Source organism: Asparagus officinalis, chromosome 2 (assembly GCF_001876935.1).
Source record: "Asparagus officinalis chromosome 2, Aspof.V1, whole genome shotgun sequence".
NCBI classification, from domain to species: Eukaryota; Viridiplantae; Streptophyta; class Magnoliopsida; order Asparagales; family Asparagaceae; genus Asparagus; species Asparagus officinalis.
Window position 1 is genome coordinate 12,849,066 of NC_033795.1, and position 17,891 is coordinate 12,866,956.

Consider the following 17,891-nt stretch of genomic DNA (forward strand, 5'->3'; position numbering starts at 1 on the left):
GGGGTGACGGCGGCGGAGGTGACCAGACGCCGGCGGCGGCGAGGGAGGAGATGAGGAGGGCTAAGGCTGCGATATTGATCATATTTTTATTTTTTTTTCCTTGGATCGGATTGGAATTTTCTCGGGAGAGTGAAGATGGACGTGCTCCGATTTCGGTGGGCCGTTTTTGGAGAACGCTTTTGGAGGTCGACACGTGGAGGGAGAGATTATTGGCACGTGTTGAAGGATGCTAACACGTGTAGTTGAGTCGGCTGGCTACTTGGTGGAGCGTGGCAGAAGGTACGGGAGCCTAAAGAATCGATGGAGCTTAGATGGGCTGGGCCAAATTACAGGCCCAACAACGGCACGCATTAATATTTCCACGTATTTGTTACTTGGTAGCCCAAGTGAAGTGTCCAGTAGAAAATGCCCGCTTCATAAGCTTGACCCGAATCCAATTTGGGCTACAGCAACCTTTTTTTCTTTTTCTTTTTTTTCAAAGGGAAAATATTTGTGCAGCTGCTTTTGAGCTCAATTTTAAGAAATGAAGTAGGCTTGTTTGTTTATCAACACGTCACAAAAGTGCCAGCAAAATGAGAAATGCGTAGCCACTCGCATAATGACAGTGGTGCCAGTTGGATATATTCACAGTGGTTGCATTGCAAGGATGAATATAATCTTGACGAGTCAAGAATGGGACCGCTCCTTCAATGATTATTCGGCGGCTTGTCCCCCCCTTAAATTGAAGGTACGATGAATATAAAAATTGGAGAAAGTAGGGGGATTATCCGTTCGGGATTGTTGATTGGGACTGTGACTTTCTGTTGGATTTTAATTCAATGTGTTCTCCATTTAAGACTAGAAGTTAAATTTAAATTTAAGTTTAAAGTGTTATTAGTTTAGAATTAGGATTGACGGGCGTTGCTTCAGCGTGATGAACTGTTTATGAACAGTGCATCACGCAACCAGGGAGGACGCCTCACATGTCTCTCATTAGGTCCTTTATTTAGGGTCCACGAGACGTTAATCTAAGAAAAAAAATACTGGAACATGGTCGGCATGGACAAAGCCCAATCAATATATGAGGGTCAATCCCGTAGAAATTTTCGAGTAAAGCGCCCCCTTTGGTTGTTTACTTTGATGGGTGGCAGCGGAGAATCCCAAATATTTCATTATTCAAGCCCAAAAACAAAGAACCTAACCGATGCCCTTCTCGCCAAAAAAGAGAAGCCCCTCCTTTTCGTGTTTTGTCCCCTTAATCCTCATCTTAATTATTTCGCCTGTCCTGTTTAGAATCACGTCGCTGATTTCTTTAAACATAGGATTCTTCCCTTGTTCACCGTGACAAATTGTCTACTATGTTTAGCACTGTAGTCCTCTGAACCTGAGTCGGAGACAACCAGGACGGTCCTCCTTTTGACGCGGTGGATTCCAAAGTCAATTAGCTGGAAACAGAATAAATAAGCATCATCATTATAGCTAATTGATTACCCTCCTTAATTCCTATGAATCTAAGCATATAACCTCAAGATGTTGGTGCAAGAGAATAACTCTGATTTAGCGTCCAAATAATGTATGTTCGAATCTCATCAAACAGCACTGATGAATGCTGTAATGTCTAAAAACTACTAAAAAGAATAACGCTGCTACGGAAACTTAAAATATGAGACTATTGAAGGGGCAGATAAGATATCCTCCTCCTTCTTTTGCATAGTGAGCCGGGTCCTTTTAAAGCATTTTCTAAAAAGAATACTCAAGTCACAACGGATGCTAGGACGTGAGATTTTAGCTTCCAGGGTGGCACTAGGGGCACACCCCTAACCACACCTCCAACCACACCTCTTCTCTCATTTGCTACAGTGCACCTCGATCACATGTGATTTTAAAAATTTAAAATCTCATGTGGGGCCTGGTACACTGTAGCAAATGAGAGATGAGGTGTGGTTGGGGATGTGCCCCTGTCATTTTCCTAGCTTCAATAAGCTTGGTAGCAGACCATACGATTATGATTGGCGGACATGAAAAGTCCAAAAATAATAATAATAAAAGGGTGCCATCGTGATGGTCAAAACAAAGAGAATGAAGACAAAGCATCAATTCAAACGAGAAGGGAACAAGATGTAGATTCTTTCCACGACCAAAGTCCTCAACATACACAGAAATTTTACAGACAAAACAGCTTCGACATCAACTCCATCACCTCCTCTCTCTACCATTCCAAAATAATAATTAAACACGATGCCAACTCAAATCTCTCACAAAAAAATATCCACACCAATTCAACTTCAGCTCACCAAAACAACAAACAAATAACGGATGCAACTCCTCTGCTTCCCTACGGTCAACGACTAAACTTAATTTTCCTCTCCCGAGCAATTAATTCAAACGGACTCGGTGCACTCCTTCGATTTGTATCTATATAGGAGCTTCTTCTTCTTTGAGGTAGCGTTGTCCACAGTGATCACCACCTTGCCGGGCTCGGCGATCTTGAAGCTGTTCTTAGCAACGGCCTCATCTTTTGCCCCCAGTTTCTTCAACTTGTCTATGATCACGGTGTATCCATCCTCAGAGCTCGGAACGAACTCAGCACCAATGCTTACATCCCAACCCAGTACTCTGAGCTCCCACACAAGAAGGCATTTCTACAAAAAAAAACATTAATTCAGCATCGCAACAGTTGGTGAAAAGAAGAAAAAAAATTCAACGCGAGCATGTAATTGTGATGAGTTAATTGGTAAAAGAAGAGAAGCTGTGCCCACCTCAGCGGCTGGCATCTCTATAATTTGCTTGGAGCCAGGCTTCACGGTGACCTCGGTGACGACGTCGGCGGGGGCGAAATCAGGATCATTTTCCTGGGTCAGTAGCCCTCCAAATCGAACCGGGACTTGCTCGGGAGAAATGTAGCTACAACAGCAGCGAGACACCACGGCATTAGTTTAGAAAAATAACCCTTAATTAAGAAGAAAACTCGAGAGACCGCTATGAAAGTATTTTACTTGAACAGGGTCTCCGCCGATCTGGACGGCCCAGCGAAGACAAACTTGCTCTTGGTCCTCTGGGTCAGGAACGGGCTGATCATCTTGTTGAACGCGAGGTACCACCACGGCACGTTGATGAAGATCTAAACAAAGGTCAACATTTAGATTGAACAACGTCATAAGCAAGCAAAGCAAGCGTTAATCGTGTACCTGTTTCGCGACGAATTCAGGGTAATTGTTCTGGAGGATGTCGAGGGCTTGGCGGAGCTCGGCCTTCAGCAGCCCCGGCGAGTGCCGTGAGGTCGGTGACGCTGCACCCGTCGAGACCCGGCGGGCTTGAAGGTCGGGCAGACTCCCTGATCCCCTTTCTCACAGGTACTGATCCTCCACCTCAAGAACCTCGCCGCTCTTCTCTCCGCCGTCGCCGCCGAAAGGGCTTTCTCGTAGATCCCTGTTCTGGAACTCCCCGTACACGTTATACAGACGGGTGGCCCCTCCCTGTCGACGCCGCCGCCATGAACACGGCCCGCCCATCCCGCGACGATGTACACGCACCGAGGTCCTCCTCCCGCCAGCCTTCTCGATCCCGAACTCCTACCTCCAATTTTGGTTTGGGCCTTATCATCTCCATCGACCCTTCGCATCCTGAAGTCCCGGCCCCGCAGGAACTTGAGCAAGACCGGTGTCGGCTCTCTCTCGAGGAGCGGGACTCCCCATAAAACGCGCGGGCTCTCCGCCGCCCCGCGTGGAGCGGCCGGGAACGACGTGGATCGATGGCCTCCACCGTCTTGGCGCCCGTCGTCGGCGTTTTCGGCCTTGCCCCGCCGGCGGACGGCGGATCCGCCGCCGGAGGAGGCGGCGGGGCGGCGAGCTCGGATCGGAGAGGGATCTGAGCTCGTCGAGGGCCGCTTTCTCGTGCTCTTGGAGTCGGAGTATGAGTTGCTCTCCTCCCTGAAGGAGCCCGACTTGACGACAGCCGGCGGCGAGGAGGGTTTTTTTGGGCTGGGCTGCTGAACTGGGCTGGGCTCGGTGGCAATGACGTCTTCTTGGGCCATCGGGAATTTTGAGAAGGGGAGACTCGCTGGGGGGTTGGAGAATTTTGCGAGAGGTGAGCTGGAGAGAGGGAGGGAGAGGGTGGGGGCGTATTTATAAGAGAGGGAGACAGACTGTTGAGCAGTGGGACGGAGCTGGCTCCGGTCTGTATCGTGGGGCCCAGGGGCGAGGCTCCGGGCCCACGGATTAGAAGAGGAAACCGCCATTTTCGCGTGAGGAAAGGGGCAGACAATCTCGCCATTAATAACGATGGCATTTTCTGCTTTTTAGTTGTCTTTTCTTGGCATTCTTCCCTTTTTTTTTTTTTGTTAATTTGTAAGCCGTCGGCTGCCTGAGTTGCCAGCTGGCGTCGACCACGAAACAAACGAGCTTTGAAACGACAAAATGGTAAATGTAACGGAGGGCAACAGTTAGAGAATGCAAGTAGAAGGTTTTATTTTTATTTTATTTTTTTCATTGAGACGTTTGGAGAGGAGGAGAACTCCTCGAAATATTTGTTTATTTCACAAAACAATTCCCCTTAAAATTCCTACGCTGAATCTTTCCCCCCTGATTATCGTTATTATCATCATTATTATTTTTGGGTTTTACTACCTATATGCGCGTGTATTACTATATTAGTTGTTTATGAGTATTTAACAGTGTATCTCTGAATTTAATTTGGTTCTTATTTATCTTTGATACTGCTCTACGTTGGTTGATGTCTATAACTTTTCTTATAGAGGTTCAACATTATGGAATCTCATCGTACGATGGATTTTTTTTTTTAATGTCTATTAGCGATTCCGGAATACTCGTCTTAATTATGTTGTTTGTTTCCAAAACCCCTAAATAATGACTAACAAATATGGAGCGAGGAACAAGACGTGAACTCCACAAACCCAAGCACTCCACCTAATTTATATTGGACAAATTTTCATAACCAACCTATTTTGAATTTTATTCCTAAAAACAGACACATTTCAAACTTAATTTTAAAAACAGACCCAGTTGGTTGAAACTGAGTCGGTTTTTGAAAAAAAAATTTTCAAACTTCACGGGAGTTGAAGTCCCGTGAAGATTTTTATATAACAAAACTTCACGGGATTTCAACTCCCATGAAGTTTGGGATTTTTTTTTTCAAAAACCGACCCAGTTTCTAGCCAACTAGGTCGGTTTTTAAAATTAAGCTTGAGACGGGTCTAATTTTGGGAATTTTTTGACAAACAGGTTGGGTTTGAAAATTTGTCCAATTTATATTCAATTTGTTCTTTCGAAGAGTGGCCCAATGTTACCCCTCTTTCTATTATTCTTATTCCCATGAAAATCGTAGTTCTTATTGATAAACCTATCTGTCTTTTAACAACAACTAACTGCTACTCATATAAAAGTGCAAACATTAGGTTGTTGAAATATGCTGTCTTGGGCTGTCCTTTTAAGAGCTGTATTGGGGAGCCTAATTATTGATGATTGAAAAATTATTGGTACTACTTGAGAGTATTTGATAATTTAGCAATCACTGTAGTTGTTACAATTTCGATAGTTGATTTTTCTCCAAATCCCTGTAAACGAACAATTCTAGAAACATAAAACCGACCATTGCCTTCTCATTTCGCGTCACGCGCAGATCTGTGATGCATCATCTCAAATAACCATCAAAAGCTCTGTCCCATACAGAAACTTGTTAAGTTTAAACGCTTCACATCTACTAAATAGCCGAATGTTGTCGACAAGCACCACACTCAAAATGGTAACGGTGTCTGTTTTTGGACAGGCAAGAACACATAACTTTACTCAGATGCTAAGTCATTCAACCGCTTCAAGACGCAGGAGGATTTGGCCAACAAGCTTAATTCCAACCCGCGTCTAGTATAAAAACAATGGTTAGATGAAATAGGGGCTGTAAAAAGAGGAGAAAACAAATGACAGAACAGGTACAACTCTTGGGTTCATGCTCACAACAAAATCAAGTAAGAAAGCAGTGTGTTATGTTGCCTGCCAGATATAACACTACGTCCGCACTGGATAAAGTATTGCTGCTAACTACATGAGAAACGAATTCAGCACCTAACAACAGAGATCAGAAGGGAACTGAAGCGTAAAGAAAATATAGCATCCCTTGCATTGGTGAGCGTCAAAATATTTTAATCGGCGATTCACCTTAAGCTCACGCAGTCTTGCACTTAAGGAGAATGTGTTGGCTTCATAAGACACCCCTCGTCTGGTTCTTGGCTAATCACATTTGATGTTTCTGTAGATTCTTCTCACAAACAGAGTAGAGCCCAGATAACCAACAGCACCTGAATTTTAACATGGAGCGTCATTCAAGGAGGGGAAAACCTTATAGGAGGCCCTCTAAAGGATATCGTATGGAGGGGGAAGAGAGGGTAACACTTGGCATACCAGTGAAATCAGATGTCTATCAATGCAGTCACTATCAATAGAGTTGTGAGTGCAGTGATGGATTAGATAAGGATTAATTACATTCCGGTACCCTGAGGTTATGGTGTTATTACAGGGATGACCTTGGAGTTTGCTTATCTACACGAGTAACCTTGAAATTATTAATTTTAATACATGGGTAACCCTAAAGCCAGTAGGAAAAGAAACTCTTATGATTACCCGTGTAAGTACAATAAAGACCTAAGGGTTACCCACATAGATACACAGACTGCGGTCACCCGTGTAAGTACACTATACCTCTAGGTACCAGATTGTAATTATTGAAAGAGACTAGTGATGTCTATATCAAGATGTGTGATATGCCACGTGTCACCCTCCTTCCTCCCTAGCCTCTCCTTTACAATTTTTTTAAAAAAAGATCATGAAGTTGACTCACCACAAAGTATTCCTAAACCGAGACAAAACATTAGAGTGTAGCCAAAGTAGAAGCTAGTCTGAAAGAAGCCTGACATTTTGGTCTTCACATAATAATAGTAAATAGAGTAAAGGTACACATAGACAGCCGTGGAAGCAGCAGAAAAGAATGAAGTCCACTGCCAGTGGTAGTTCTCGGCGTTCAGCAAGAAATATGTGCCCACAATGGTTACACAGACTGTGACAATAATGAGGATCAAGAAAACCAGCAACATGAAACCATAGACATAATACACCTGCACAACAATGAAGCGTCATCAACCATGCTTATTGACATAAGGCTAGAATCACCTCTTTTAGAAGTAAAATGTCCAAGTAAAAACATCAAACAAATTATTATAGATGATCCAACAGAATAATGAGACTTCGCAAAAGGACCACAAGCTGGGAAAATCATACGTACAATTAATAACCATGATTTGGAAGTAAGAATGTATATATTTAAGACTTCTTTACCTTGTAATTCCAGAAGGATGTGAAGACAAAATACATCTCAATGAAGATACTGCCAAAAGGAAGAAGTCCTCCCATGAGTGAAACCACAAAAGGGGTGAGATACCATTTTTTCTCAGGAATAGGACGAGGGATAGTTTTCACACGGCAAGGATTATTTGGAGCTCCGCTCCAGTTCCTGCCAACAACAGTGCCTAGAAGTGCCAAAGGAAAGGAGATGAATGCCCAAATTATGAAGACAACCACCATAGTCCCAAAAGGAATAGCTGCTAGCGACCCATAGAAGATAGCAACCGTATTCAATGCAAAACCAATTCCAAAACACATAAATGGGAACAATGATGCTGTGAGTATCATGGACTTTATCCAGCTTTTACCTGACAACAAATATTCCAGCAATCAAGCATACAGCATATAAGTAATAAATTAAAGCAAAGATATGATCTCAGTCGTAACTCAGATTACAGGTACTGGAAATGTTTCCTTAAAAATCAGGAAAATTAAAACATCAGATTGATGCTTGAAACAAAACTAAACTAAACAGTGAGTACCATACCCCCATTCCTTGAGTAAAGCCCACCGCTAACATAACCAGAAATAAACGATGTAAGAGCATAGCACACTATGAAAGTCGTGACAATAGATCCTCGCCTGCAACAACACATAATGTGTTAAAGGGAGAATAACTAAAGATCCAAATACATGCATAAGATAAATGCTGAGTTCAAGAGTCATATTCTGGCATAACTTATGGAAAGGTTACTACTTGCAATCATAGGTTGGAAAAATTTACTAGGCTTGCATGTATGACAAGACAAATAAAAGTACAGCATCCATAATCAAATTGAATATCTCAGTTATTCCAATTTCCAGGACCCAAGTGCTCAACTACTGTACACATTACTAACTACTAAGCACATGCTTGCACTGTAACAAACAATATAGGCAATTAAGTGACACACAAGCAGGCAGATAGGCATGTTTTGAGTAACCATGAAGTAAATCATAATTCTGATATGACGTGATGTGCATATAAGAAACTGAGTAAAATGGCAAACTTCAGTAATACCCACGGCTCAAAACATAAGGATGTGTTTGGAAACTCCACAAAACTAGTTTTAGCAGAGACAACCTTGGCCCAAAAGCTAAATTTTAGCTCGGCAAAAGGTGGGCCAGAATTGAACCAGTTTTCTTAGGTACAATTCTGGCCCTTAAACTAGTTTTCTTTTTGGCCCAGCTAAAGGAAGACCAGTCTAGATTTTTTTTTTTTTTGGGAGTTGCCAAACACCCTCTAAGGGTTCTAGAGGATTCCAAATGCGAATCAATCTACACAAGAGTTGCCTTGTGAAAGAAAACTGAGAAATCACATAACAAAGAGCATATAACTATAGCCCTCAAAGAGACGCCCCTAGATAGTGCACACGCTCACACATGCCCCTACACCTACCTCCGCCACTGCACCCACCAACATACATACCACCCACCGACGTGGCACAACCATCAGAGCCCAGATCATCAAGCAGCCCCATGGTTGTCATGTTACTCCAGCCCTCACATGCACACGCACACACAAACTATCACCATTGCCTGGCTGAGGCAACAGAATGGTGGGTACCATCCAACAGGATCTCAACTTTAAGATTAAAAAGATGAGACTGAGGTCAGTCAAGTCAACCAAGAGTGTCACATCAACTTAAACAATACCGAAACTAAGGTCTATTCGGATAGGAAGTAGTTGGAGTCCAATATAGTTTCAACTACATCTAAATTCCATCAGACATGTTCGTTCGGTGTCCTTGGAGCACTAAAGAGTAGGTGTAAAAATAGTATTAAATACAAAATACCCTATATATAGGGGAGTTCGTTGCACTCAAATTGAGTAGTAGTCCAACAACAAAAGTTGAAAATACACAACTGCTATGAATTCACTTGAAACTCCAACTGCCCAAACCAAACACACTGTATGGTAAACAACATGTAAACCTGCATAGCAGCATTCCCTTTTGCCGCTAATCATGAGTTTGCAGTGACTAGTTCTCCATAAATAGCTTGGCCAAATCTTATAACTAGCAAGAACCTAACATGATGGGCCTTAAATTACATCCAGCTTCTTAGTTAGGAAATGCTTGGCAAGACAACAGATTTTTCCAGAATTCTATAGTTTTAAAGGTCAGCTGGCAAGTAGAGTTAATGCACTTCCTGAACAGACAATTTAAGGTCATGTGAACAAGAACCTCCAAATTTCTACTAGAACGTGGAAAAAACCTAAGAAGGTGGGGAAGATCATCAAACTTCTACTTTATACTACTATAGCAAATATGATAGAACCAAAGCGCTAGGTAGTAGATGGATTCCTTTAAAAGGGCCCTTAATTCTCAGGCCAATGTATACAACAAATGAAAGTCAGCCCATTGGTATAACAAACAACTGAACCGACTTGCTGTAAATGTTTACCAAGTGTAAATGCAAATCTATATATTCTTCTTAATCAACATGCTGGCAATTCGCTGAAAAAAATTACTTACTAGATCATACTTAGCAGCGCAAGCACACAAAAAACGGCAAGTAACTGAAATTAAGCATACCCGATGTACAACATCCCAACGATAGCCAACACAATGACTAGAAGAACGAGCAATGCCAGCTGCGCACCAGTACCAACAACAGCTGAAAGAAGAACTAAGTTGCGAGGAGTCCGGAAGACGTCCCCATGAACAAGCTTCCATCCAGATTCTTCACTCACATCTCTTTCCTAAGAACACAAACATTTACAATGTTAGCTGATTGCTAGAATAACATATCCAATCTGTCTTGCTACTAGAAAATGAGAATCTTTTAGATAAATGTTACAGATTCCACACAACAAACGCAAAAACAAATACAAGTGCTATGGAATCACCAGAGTTTCCAGGTCGTCATCTTCCCGAGCATACTTGGCATAGTCATTTCTAAGTGTTCTCATCAATATCATTGACACCAGCCCAGTTAGGAAAATGACCATCATGAAAGAATTGAAGATGGAAAACCAGTGAATCTGTACAAATTCAGTCAAAAGTTATTGTTTAGTGAGCATCAAACCTGTTAAAAGCAGTTAGAATGATTGGAGCAAAAAGAGTCACAGCATCCGACAAGATGCTATGTTAAATTGAAAAGGTTAAATTCATAAACTATGCATGTATCAGTGAGTTCAAAAGTTTACACTAAACTGTCAATAATTACAGTTCAGGTGTTCCCTAAAAGTGTGCATAAGACATATATTTGGGAGGAAAAGGACACTTCTAATACTGCCAGTTGGACAACAAAGACATAAAGTTGCTAATGTAAAAATGGATTACCTGGTGCTCAAAGAAAGGGTAATCCAAGTAAACATCAAAACGACGTGCAAATGTTACATCTGTAGGTACCCATTTAACTGAGTAAGTCATGTCCACTGTCTTCCCAGCTTCCAAGAGTTTTGGACTTTCTTGAGTAAGATTGACATGAATGATCTGCAAACATGCATATAACCAATAAATATCCTCAGTGTTGAGAATATTTATTACTGGATATCCATAAAACTTAGATTACAGCCAAATACCTGTTCTCCATTGTACTTAACAAGAACATTCTTGTGCGTAAAAAGATAGTGCTTGTTCTCGTTATTTTTGTCAGTCTCCCCAACAAAACCTGATTATAATAAGCTGAAAATGAGGTGTCTGATCTTCTTAGAGAAGGAACAAAAGTAAAGAAATGGGAGATACTTACCCCAGAATGGCAGATCATCTAGATAATTGTGCACAAAGGAAGAGGCCGGAGAATATGAACAGAGAGATGTCAGACATGAACACGAGCAAATCAATAAATTACAAATATAATAATATACAAGGCACAGCTTCTTTAATAGTTAAAGTGAAAAGTGAAAGGGAGTGATACATGCCTATGAACACGAGCAAATCAATAAATTACAAATATAATAATATGCAAAGACACAGCTTCTTTAATTCTTAAAGTGAAAAGTGAAAGGGAGTGATACATGCCTATGAACAACTCAAACCAATATGAGCTCTCTATTGCATCCGCAAACTGCTTCACCTTCATAGCATCAAGTTCAATTGGACAAATGGAGGCCTTCTCAACATTTTCTGAAATAATATGATATTTTAAGATAAATATTCACCATATTCTCAGCACTGAGCTCCACTATCCAGAGTTTAATGTATAGTTGGTGTCACTATAAAAACAATAGAAAATGAATAGAACAAAAAGTTTACATACGGCGGTATTTCAACTCAATCTGGCTGTCAATCAGCTCATTTCCACCCAAAACCTCTCCAAGCCCACTCCATCTGTGTGTAGGGTTCTCAGCAGGCTGGCAAAATGGTAGGTGGTAATAGTTGTACGTCTCTTGAGGATTATTGTATGGACCAACCTTGTTTACCCAAAGTATCACCCGGTCTCCAGCTTGGTACTACATATTTAACCACAGGATAGCATCAGTGAAGATCCAAGTGACAATTCATAGAAACTAATTTTTGTCTTTAAGATAAATAAGGGTAAATTTATTATTGATGGCTTGGAAGAATGTGTGTAACAGTGGTTCATCGCTATAAAAGGGTTGGCAAATACTATACACTATACAGAGAATTAGAAAATGCTAAGATGGTGCAAAGATTAGAGTCAAAAGTAGGACATAATCACCTAGAGAAAAAGTTAAATGTCACAATACGTAGCTTATACAGTATAAGGATGAAGATGGAGATGCCATTCATGCAAAGTCAATAAAGCCCTAACCTGTTCCTTCACCCGCATGCACAACAAAGAGTAAAGAAGAAAGTGGATATAAGATTAATTATTTCGCATGAACTACTTTCCTTCCCCGTGAAAAAAAGTCTTATAGAGTATACAGATTTAGGCTAATTTAGCCAGCCAACATAGGGCACACAAAGCACACAAAGTAACTATTTTGTGAATTTCAGGCTTTCTACCCTCGATATCCTCTTAACTCCAGACTCCACATGATAAAAAAAAAGACGCATTAAAGCTGCGCACTTAGTGGTTTTGAGTAACAAAGCTTATTGGATCATAGACATGTTCAAGTAACAAATTGGATCACAGACATGCTTCCAGTTAAAATTTTTGTGGCTGTTGAAAATTTTCTTTAATATTTAAAATATTTTAACAAAATGTAATGGTAAAGAGAAATGTAAAAGCAAAGTGTGAGAAAGAGGGAGCAAATGAATATGTCTCAAATGAACACTTTTTCTTCACCAAAAATAGAAAAAGAAGCGAAAGATAACATTTATTATGGTCTAACAACAATAACAACCAGTGCTTTGGAAAAACTTTTTGAAACTCTCTTCGAAACTCGCTTCAAAACTTTTTGACAATTGCGTCAAAACTCAAGCTATTTATACCTCGAAGCTTACGCCTCATTGTTTAAAACATAACTAAAGTGAGCACTTTGCGTTTCTATGAAGTGCTTCTCTTTTGAAGTCCACGTTTTTAGACAAGAGAGGAGGATATAAAAAGATTTAACTAAAATTAAAATGTGTATCTATAAATAAACATGTGTTTATAAATATTATATGTAGCTATTGAATATGACAGTTAAAATGAGGATGAGTGCATATCAATATAGGACCATGTGATTACATATATATGTGGCTTAGTTTATTATGCTTTACATCTATAGTTAGCAAATTTAGTCCTGGAATATCAATTTATAAATTATTATACCTTTCCATATTATATGTCTATAATATTTGTAAGGTGTAAAATAAACTATCGCCTCACGCTTTGAAACTTACACCTCAGTTCATAAAAGGGCCTAACGTTTCGCCTTGTGTTTCCACTTTTTTAGACATTGGCAACAATAACAACAATGGAACATTCACCTCAGAGTTTCGAGGTTAGTTTATGAATACTTATTTTTCTTAAAGGGTCAACTCCTTGAATAGATTAATAACTATTCTATATTTTTTAATTGCATTCATCCATGTTACTCTAGGTTTAATTTTTAGTGCTTGTTGGTCCAGTAACTACAATTATGCCACGCCTTTGAACTTGCACATGCATTGGCTCCATTGTATATTCCAAGCATCATCCTCTTTCATTTTCTGGTGTAGTACTAGGAGTTCAATTTTTAGGATTCCTCCTATCCATCAGAAGATAATTGTTTGATATCCTTCCTGTTTAACATTCAGTCATTAACATACTGTAAATCTGCTCTTCTTGAATCTCAATTTGCAATCATAAACATGTTGGCATTCAAATAAGCATAATTCGTCCCTATCCCCTTGTGATACAGGTGGCTTTTCATGCACCCTTTTCTCCAAAAAAAAGAGAAAAAGAAAAGAAAAGAAGAAAAAGTTCAATTCTTCATTTCTCCCATCCTCCTTAAGATGCACTAGCTTTGCAGGAACCTACTTGGGAATTTGAAATTCTCATTCAGATCCTGGCATTTCACATAAAGACAATTCAACATTTTCAGGATCAATGGATTCTCACCGGCAACGGCCTCAAATCTTCAGAATGTGACTCATAGCATCATAGGTGGGTATGTTTCATTCCACTAGATCAATGCTCACAAAAAGTACCCACAAGGCCCCTAACTCTCCTCCTCTTTTTCCTTCTTCTGCAAGAACACGATTATCCTCATGGTCCATAGCCCCTGCCACTGATGACAATACCTCATTTCACATGAACAATGTCATTATCATCCTCACCATCACCAGCAACACTATTGTCATCCTTGCTCCAAAGTGCAATTGTATTTGTAGCATGTGATTGCCGACGCCACAACAAGTTCCAGCCTCCACAACCATCAACACTAACATTGCCATGGGATTGTCAGATCATTGTAGTGGTGACTAATTACAATGGCATATGTTGCAACTATCTTCACTATCATTATTGTTTTCTTTTGTCACCATCATTGTTGCTGCCACCATTACCTTGTTGCCGCTACCAACACTGTACTTACCTCATTCTCTTCCTCCTCTTAGCTCACAAAAGACGCATTAACAAGGATCGCATTCTTTGTAATCGTTCAATGTTCATACAGGTATTATATTGCATGGAACGATAAGGTTAGATCAAACACGGTAATACGCGATTTAAGGAATCCAATGTCTGGAAATCCTATTTCTGAGAATGTGGTGCCGAGATATATCAACTGTAAAGAACCATTAATCACGTTTTAAACCTTAGCAATACTAAAGTTTCTTACTTTCAAGGTACTCTCTCCTTGTCGTCAACTCATACTTAGTCTATGCAGCTAAACGCAAATGCCATTGGAGGTGCAGGACAACAGTCGAGCTTCTTAAAAATTAAATCTTGGTAACAACTGTCCCACCATAAGAAACAAAGGAAGGTCAAGAACTAATAAGACTAACACTGCATCGACTAAATCATGCAGTACAGTTCAGACTCTCAACAAGATTGCATCTTGATGTTGATTTTCGCAACAAAGAACCTACCGACACAATTCAAGCATCCTCGTTCCAAATCTAGCCCTAACACCACCAATTAAGCTCTTGAAGGCTCTAGTTTAAGCAGTCGAAGCATAAATAAACTTCAGTTAACTAAGAAAAAAAGGAACAACTCCAGATCCAAAAACCCGGATCTAAAGCACCAACTTCAAATCCAAAGCAACCCACAGCTGAAAACATGATTCCATCAGCAGAAGCAACAGATCCAGGGAATCTAGGGTTCGTACCTTGTGATCGGACTCGGAAGCGAGCGTGACGACGAAGAAGAGGGAGAGCACGACGACGGCGACAAGGGGGAGAGATCGGACGGTCGGGATCATCGCGCCGTCTGATCTCGCGATCGAACCGACGAGCGAGGATCGCTGCCTGCTATTTGCTTTTTGTTTCGTTTAATAAAAAAAATATGGAGGATTTTGTGGTATTAAGGTTGGTGCGGTGCGGATCAAGGGGCTGAGCACGTAGATCCGGCCCCTACTTCATTTGCCGAGCTGTCGGCTAGAGACTCATACAATGTCTTATTTTTAAGGACAAATTTTCAAATTCCACCTGTTTAAAAACTTAATTGTCAAAAACGATCCATTTTGTAATTATTTATCAAATTCGACCTACTTTTAGTCAGTTAGCTGAAACTGGGTCGAATTTGGTAAAAAAATTTACGAAACTTCACGGGACTTTAAGTCTCGTGAAGTTTAAGCCCCCACTAACAAAGTTGATTAGGGGTATATAAGTTCACGGGACTCAAGTCCCGTGAAGTTTCAGGCATAGAGAGCTTCTGAATTGTGTCACAGAAGTTGCAAAGGGCTTCTATGGAGAGCAAGGCCAGAAGTTTGTCGAGTGTTGGCGCCACGAAGAAGACAAGCAGCCTCATCGTAGGCTCGAGCAGCTCTTCGGCGGTATCGAATGTGCCAATCCACACTCTTATCTTCTGAATCGTGTCCTTGATCTCTTCCACCCATCGACAAGAAGGCCTCTGACGAACCCCCACAAATCGCTTTCTGGCTCGTCGAATGCCACCAAATGCAGCCACTCCCTCATTCCCTACATGCCCAACTGAGCTTGCACTTGAGCTCATACCAGAATCTTCTGGTTCGGTGTTCTTCCTCTTTCTCGCCATCTTCTGTTGTGATTGTGTTTTCTGGGGTAAAGAGTACAGACTAGTTAGCAGCATATATAAAGAGGGAAAGGGAGATGGAGACATGTTAGGGAGAGAAAATAAAATATAAGAGATGGGGTCTTTTGTAGGTTGATTTATCCCCTTGTTCTTCTTAGATTTTGCATCTGAATACAACATATGCAGATTTGTCACAGCCCTCTGCAACTTCAAGGACACTATTCAGAAGCTCTCTGGAATATATGCCTGAAACTTCACGGGACTTGAAGTCCCGTGAAGTTGGCTAAATTGAAAAATTTCACGGGACTTTAAATCACGTGAACAAATTTTTTCACCAAATTCGACCTAGTTTCAGCCAACTAGCTGAAACTTGGTCGGATTTGGTAAATAATTTTAAAATGGGTTGTTTTTTACAATTAAGTTTCTAAACGGATTAAATTTAAAATTTTGTCCTATTTTTAATCAATTTATTATGTTTTCGCTTTGAGACGCGAAAGGGGAATGACAAATCTCACAAGTCCTGCATGAAAGTCAAAAAAAAAAATGGAAGCTATAAATCTACTCAAAGTAATAAAAGTATTGATCTTCACATATTTATATTTTGAATTTTGAGTCTCAAGATCTTCATATTTTTATTTTTAACTAGTTGACATGCACATACAATGCACGTAGTTGAATATCATTATTATTTAAATTGATAAAAATAGAATAAAAAGAAAAAAGAAAATACAGGTTTTGTGGGATGATAATCAACTCAATAATCTCTCTCTTAAATAAAATATTATTATTGTTTCCTTCAACCCAGGCTGTGATCACGTGATCTACTATTTGTGAGTTATAAACACATTAATTTAGTACAATATCTCTGTTTATTAGTATCTTGAAGTCTTCAAAAGATGGATGATCATTCAATTCGTAAAGGAATTTTGCACATAAATTTACTTGCAATATGTCCATTAAACTTTTAGTTGTGGTTTGGCTCATATTCACATTAACTTTCACTCATATTCACATTATCTAATATTCTCTTTCAATTTTATAGCTCATTCTTCGTGTCATAAAAGTAAAACTGAAAGTATGAAAAAATATTTTCTTGTAAAATTAGAGCTAAATGATTATGATATATTTCACCATGTGTTCTAAATATAAAAAATCCTTTTTTTCTTTGATGCAAGGTCCATATCAAATCTTATCCCAAACAATATGAATGAAAAATGCTATTATAACTCACTTGCCTAGGGCTATTGTATTGTACATAGGACATATAATTCATTTAGAATATCTACATCTACTAAGTTAATTTCGCTGTTGTGAGAGCAAAATGTTAGAGGCTCATATTCAAACTTTTTTTTGTCTCTATAAAAGACACAAGAATTTTGGAGTGTATAGCTAATGTATCGTAAAGAACATACTGGTTTATGAAGAATTTTCTCTAATAACGATATTATTACAATAATATTACTATACCTGGATGCTTATGGCTAGTAGTTGGGCTCCACAAAATAGGTTAACCTTATATTGTAGCTTGCTATTGGTAGTACTGTTTGTAATACCACTACCTTTCCTCTTTATGTTATTATTCACGCTTTTCTGATGTAAGTTATCTTTTACTAATCACTCAATTGGCTATATTTAGTTATTATAATATCAAATGTTAGTGTAGGCGTCAAAAATTGTCCACGGATTCCCGCATGCAGCTCGAGATAGAGAGAAGACGATGAACATCACTATATGGGTTACAAAAGCTTAATTAATGTCGATAAACGTATGAAGTAAGTCGATGAACTGGGTGAAACAACGGAACTGCAGAATAATAAAGATACGAACTGATCGGGAGCTACGCTTCGCTTACGAAAGATAAAGCGCCCCTCGTGTTCCATCTACTCCACATATGATTCAACCATGTGAGCTTGTAGATCTTCTCGTCATCTTTCCTTCGCACTTTGAATCGTGCAATTCCGAGTCCGGACAACAAAAATACAGCGAAAATAA

The 17,891-nt window shown here is 39.9% G+C and overlaps 4 protein-coding genes across 4 annotated transcripts in view; all 4 read right to left on the reverse strand.

Moving 5' to 3' along the window:
- LOC109830318 overlaps positions 1–431 on the reverse strand; it is a 2,335-nt gene extending 1,904 nt beyond the window's left edge. The window contains 1 exon segment of the mRNA XM_020397554.1: positions 1–431. This exon segment is cut by the window's left edge and continues 3 nt beyond it. Within this exon segment, the coding sequence (XP_020253143.1) occupies positions 1–82 (82 nt within the window). The 5' untranslated portion in view covers positions 83–431.
- Positions 2,087–4,216, reverse strand: LOC109830847 (patellin-1-like). The gene is made up of 5 exons (XM_020398208.1): positions 3,439–4,216; positions 3,168–3,313; positions 2,976–3,100; positions 2,739–2,883; positions 2,087–2,621 (listed from the first exon to the last, which is right to left on the reverse strand). The coding sequence occupies exons 1-5, from the start codon at positions 4,214–4,216 to the stop codon at positions 2,361–2,363; spliced, it is 1,455 nt and encodes a 484-aa protein (XP_020253797.1). The 3' UTR covers positions 2,087–2,360.
- On the reverse strand, positions 5,874–15,161 carry LOC109830319 (transmembrane 9 superfamily member 1-like). Its single transcript, XM_020397555.1, has 12 exons — positions 15,016–15,161; positions 11,574–11,766; positions 11,336–11,440; positions 11,064–11,081; positions 10,897–10,985; positions 10,655–10,807; positions 10,219–10,353; positions 9,905–10,071; positions 7,876–7,970; positions 7,323–7,696; positions 6,829–7,102; positions 5,874–6,289 (listed from the first exon to the last, which is right to left on the reverse strand). Exons 1-12 carry the CDS (start codon positions 15,106–15,108, stop codon positions 6,222–6,224), a joined length of 1,764 nt encoding a protein of 587 aa, XP_020253144.1. The 5' UTR covers positions 15,109–15,161; the 3' UTR covers positions 5,874–6,221.
- On the reverse strand, positions 15,489–15,902 carry LOC109830848 (pathogenesis-related genes transcriptional activator PTI6-like). Its single transcript, XM_020398209.1, has one exon. The coding sequence runs from the start codon at positions 15,900–15,902 to the stop codon at positions 15,489–15,491; it is 414 nt and encodes a 137-aa protein (XP_020253798.1).

Coding starts and splice junctions, on each gene's coding strand:
- LOC109830847 (XM_020398208.1), bottom strand. CDS start 4,216: ATGGCGGTTTCCTCTTCTAATCCGTGGGCCCGGAGCCTCGCCCCTGGG. Junction 3,314..3,438: donor CAGGGAGGGGCCACCCGTCT/GTATAACGTGTA, acceptor AAAGGGGATCAG/GGAGTCTGCCCGACCTTCAA. Junction 2,622..2,738: donor TAGAGATGCCAGCCGCTGAG/GTGGGCACAGCT, acceptor TTTTTTTTGTAG/AAATGCCTTCTTGTGTGGGA.
- LOC109830319 (XM_020397555.1), bottom strand. CDS start 15,108: ATGATCCCGACCGTCCGATCTCTCCCCCTTGTCGCCGTCGTCGTGCTC. Junction 11,441..11,573: donor GATTGAGTTGAAATACCGCC/GTATGTAAACTT, acceptor ATATTATTTCAG/AAAATGTTGAGAAGGCCTCC. Junction 10,072..10,218: donor ATGACGACCTGGAAACTCTG/GTGATTCCATAG, acceptor TTGTGTTCTTAG/GAAAGAGATGTGAGTGAAGA.
- LOC109830848 (XM_020398209.1), bottom strand. CDS start 15,902: ATGGCGAGAAAGAGGAAGAACACCGAACCAGAAGATTCTGGTATGAGC.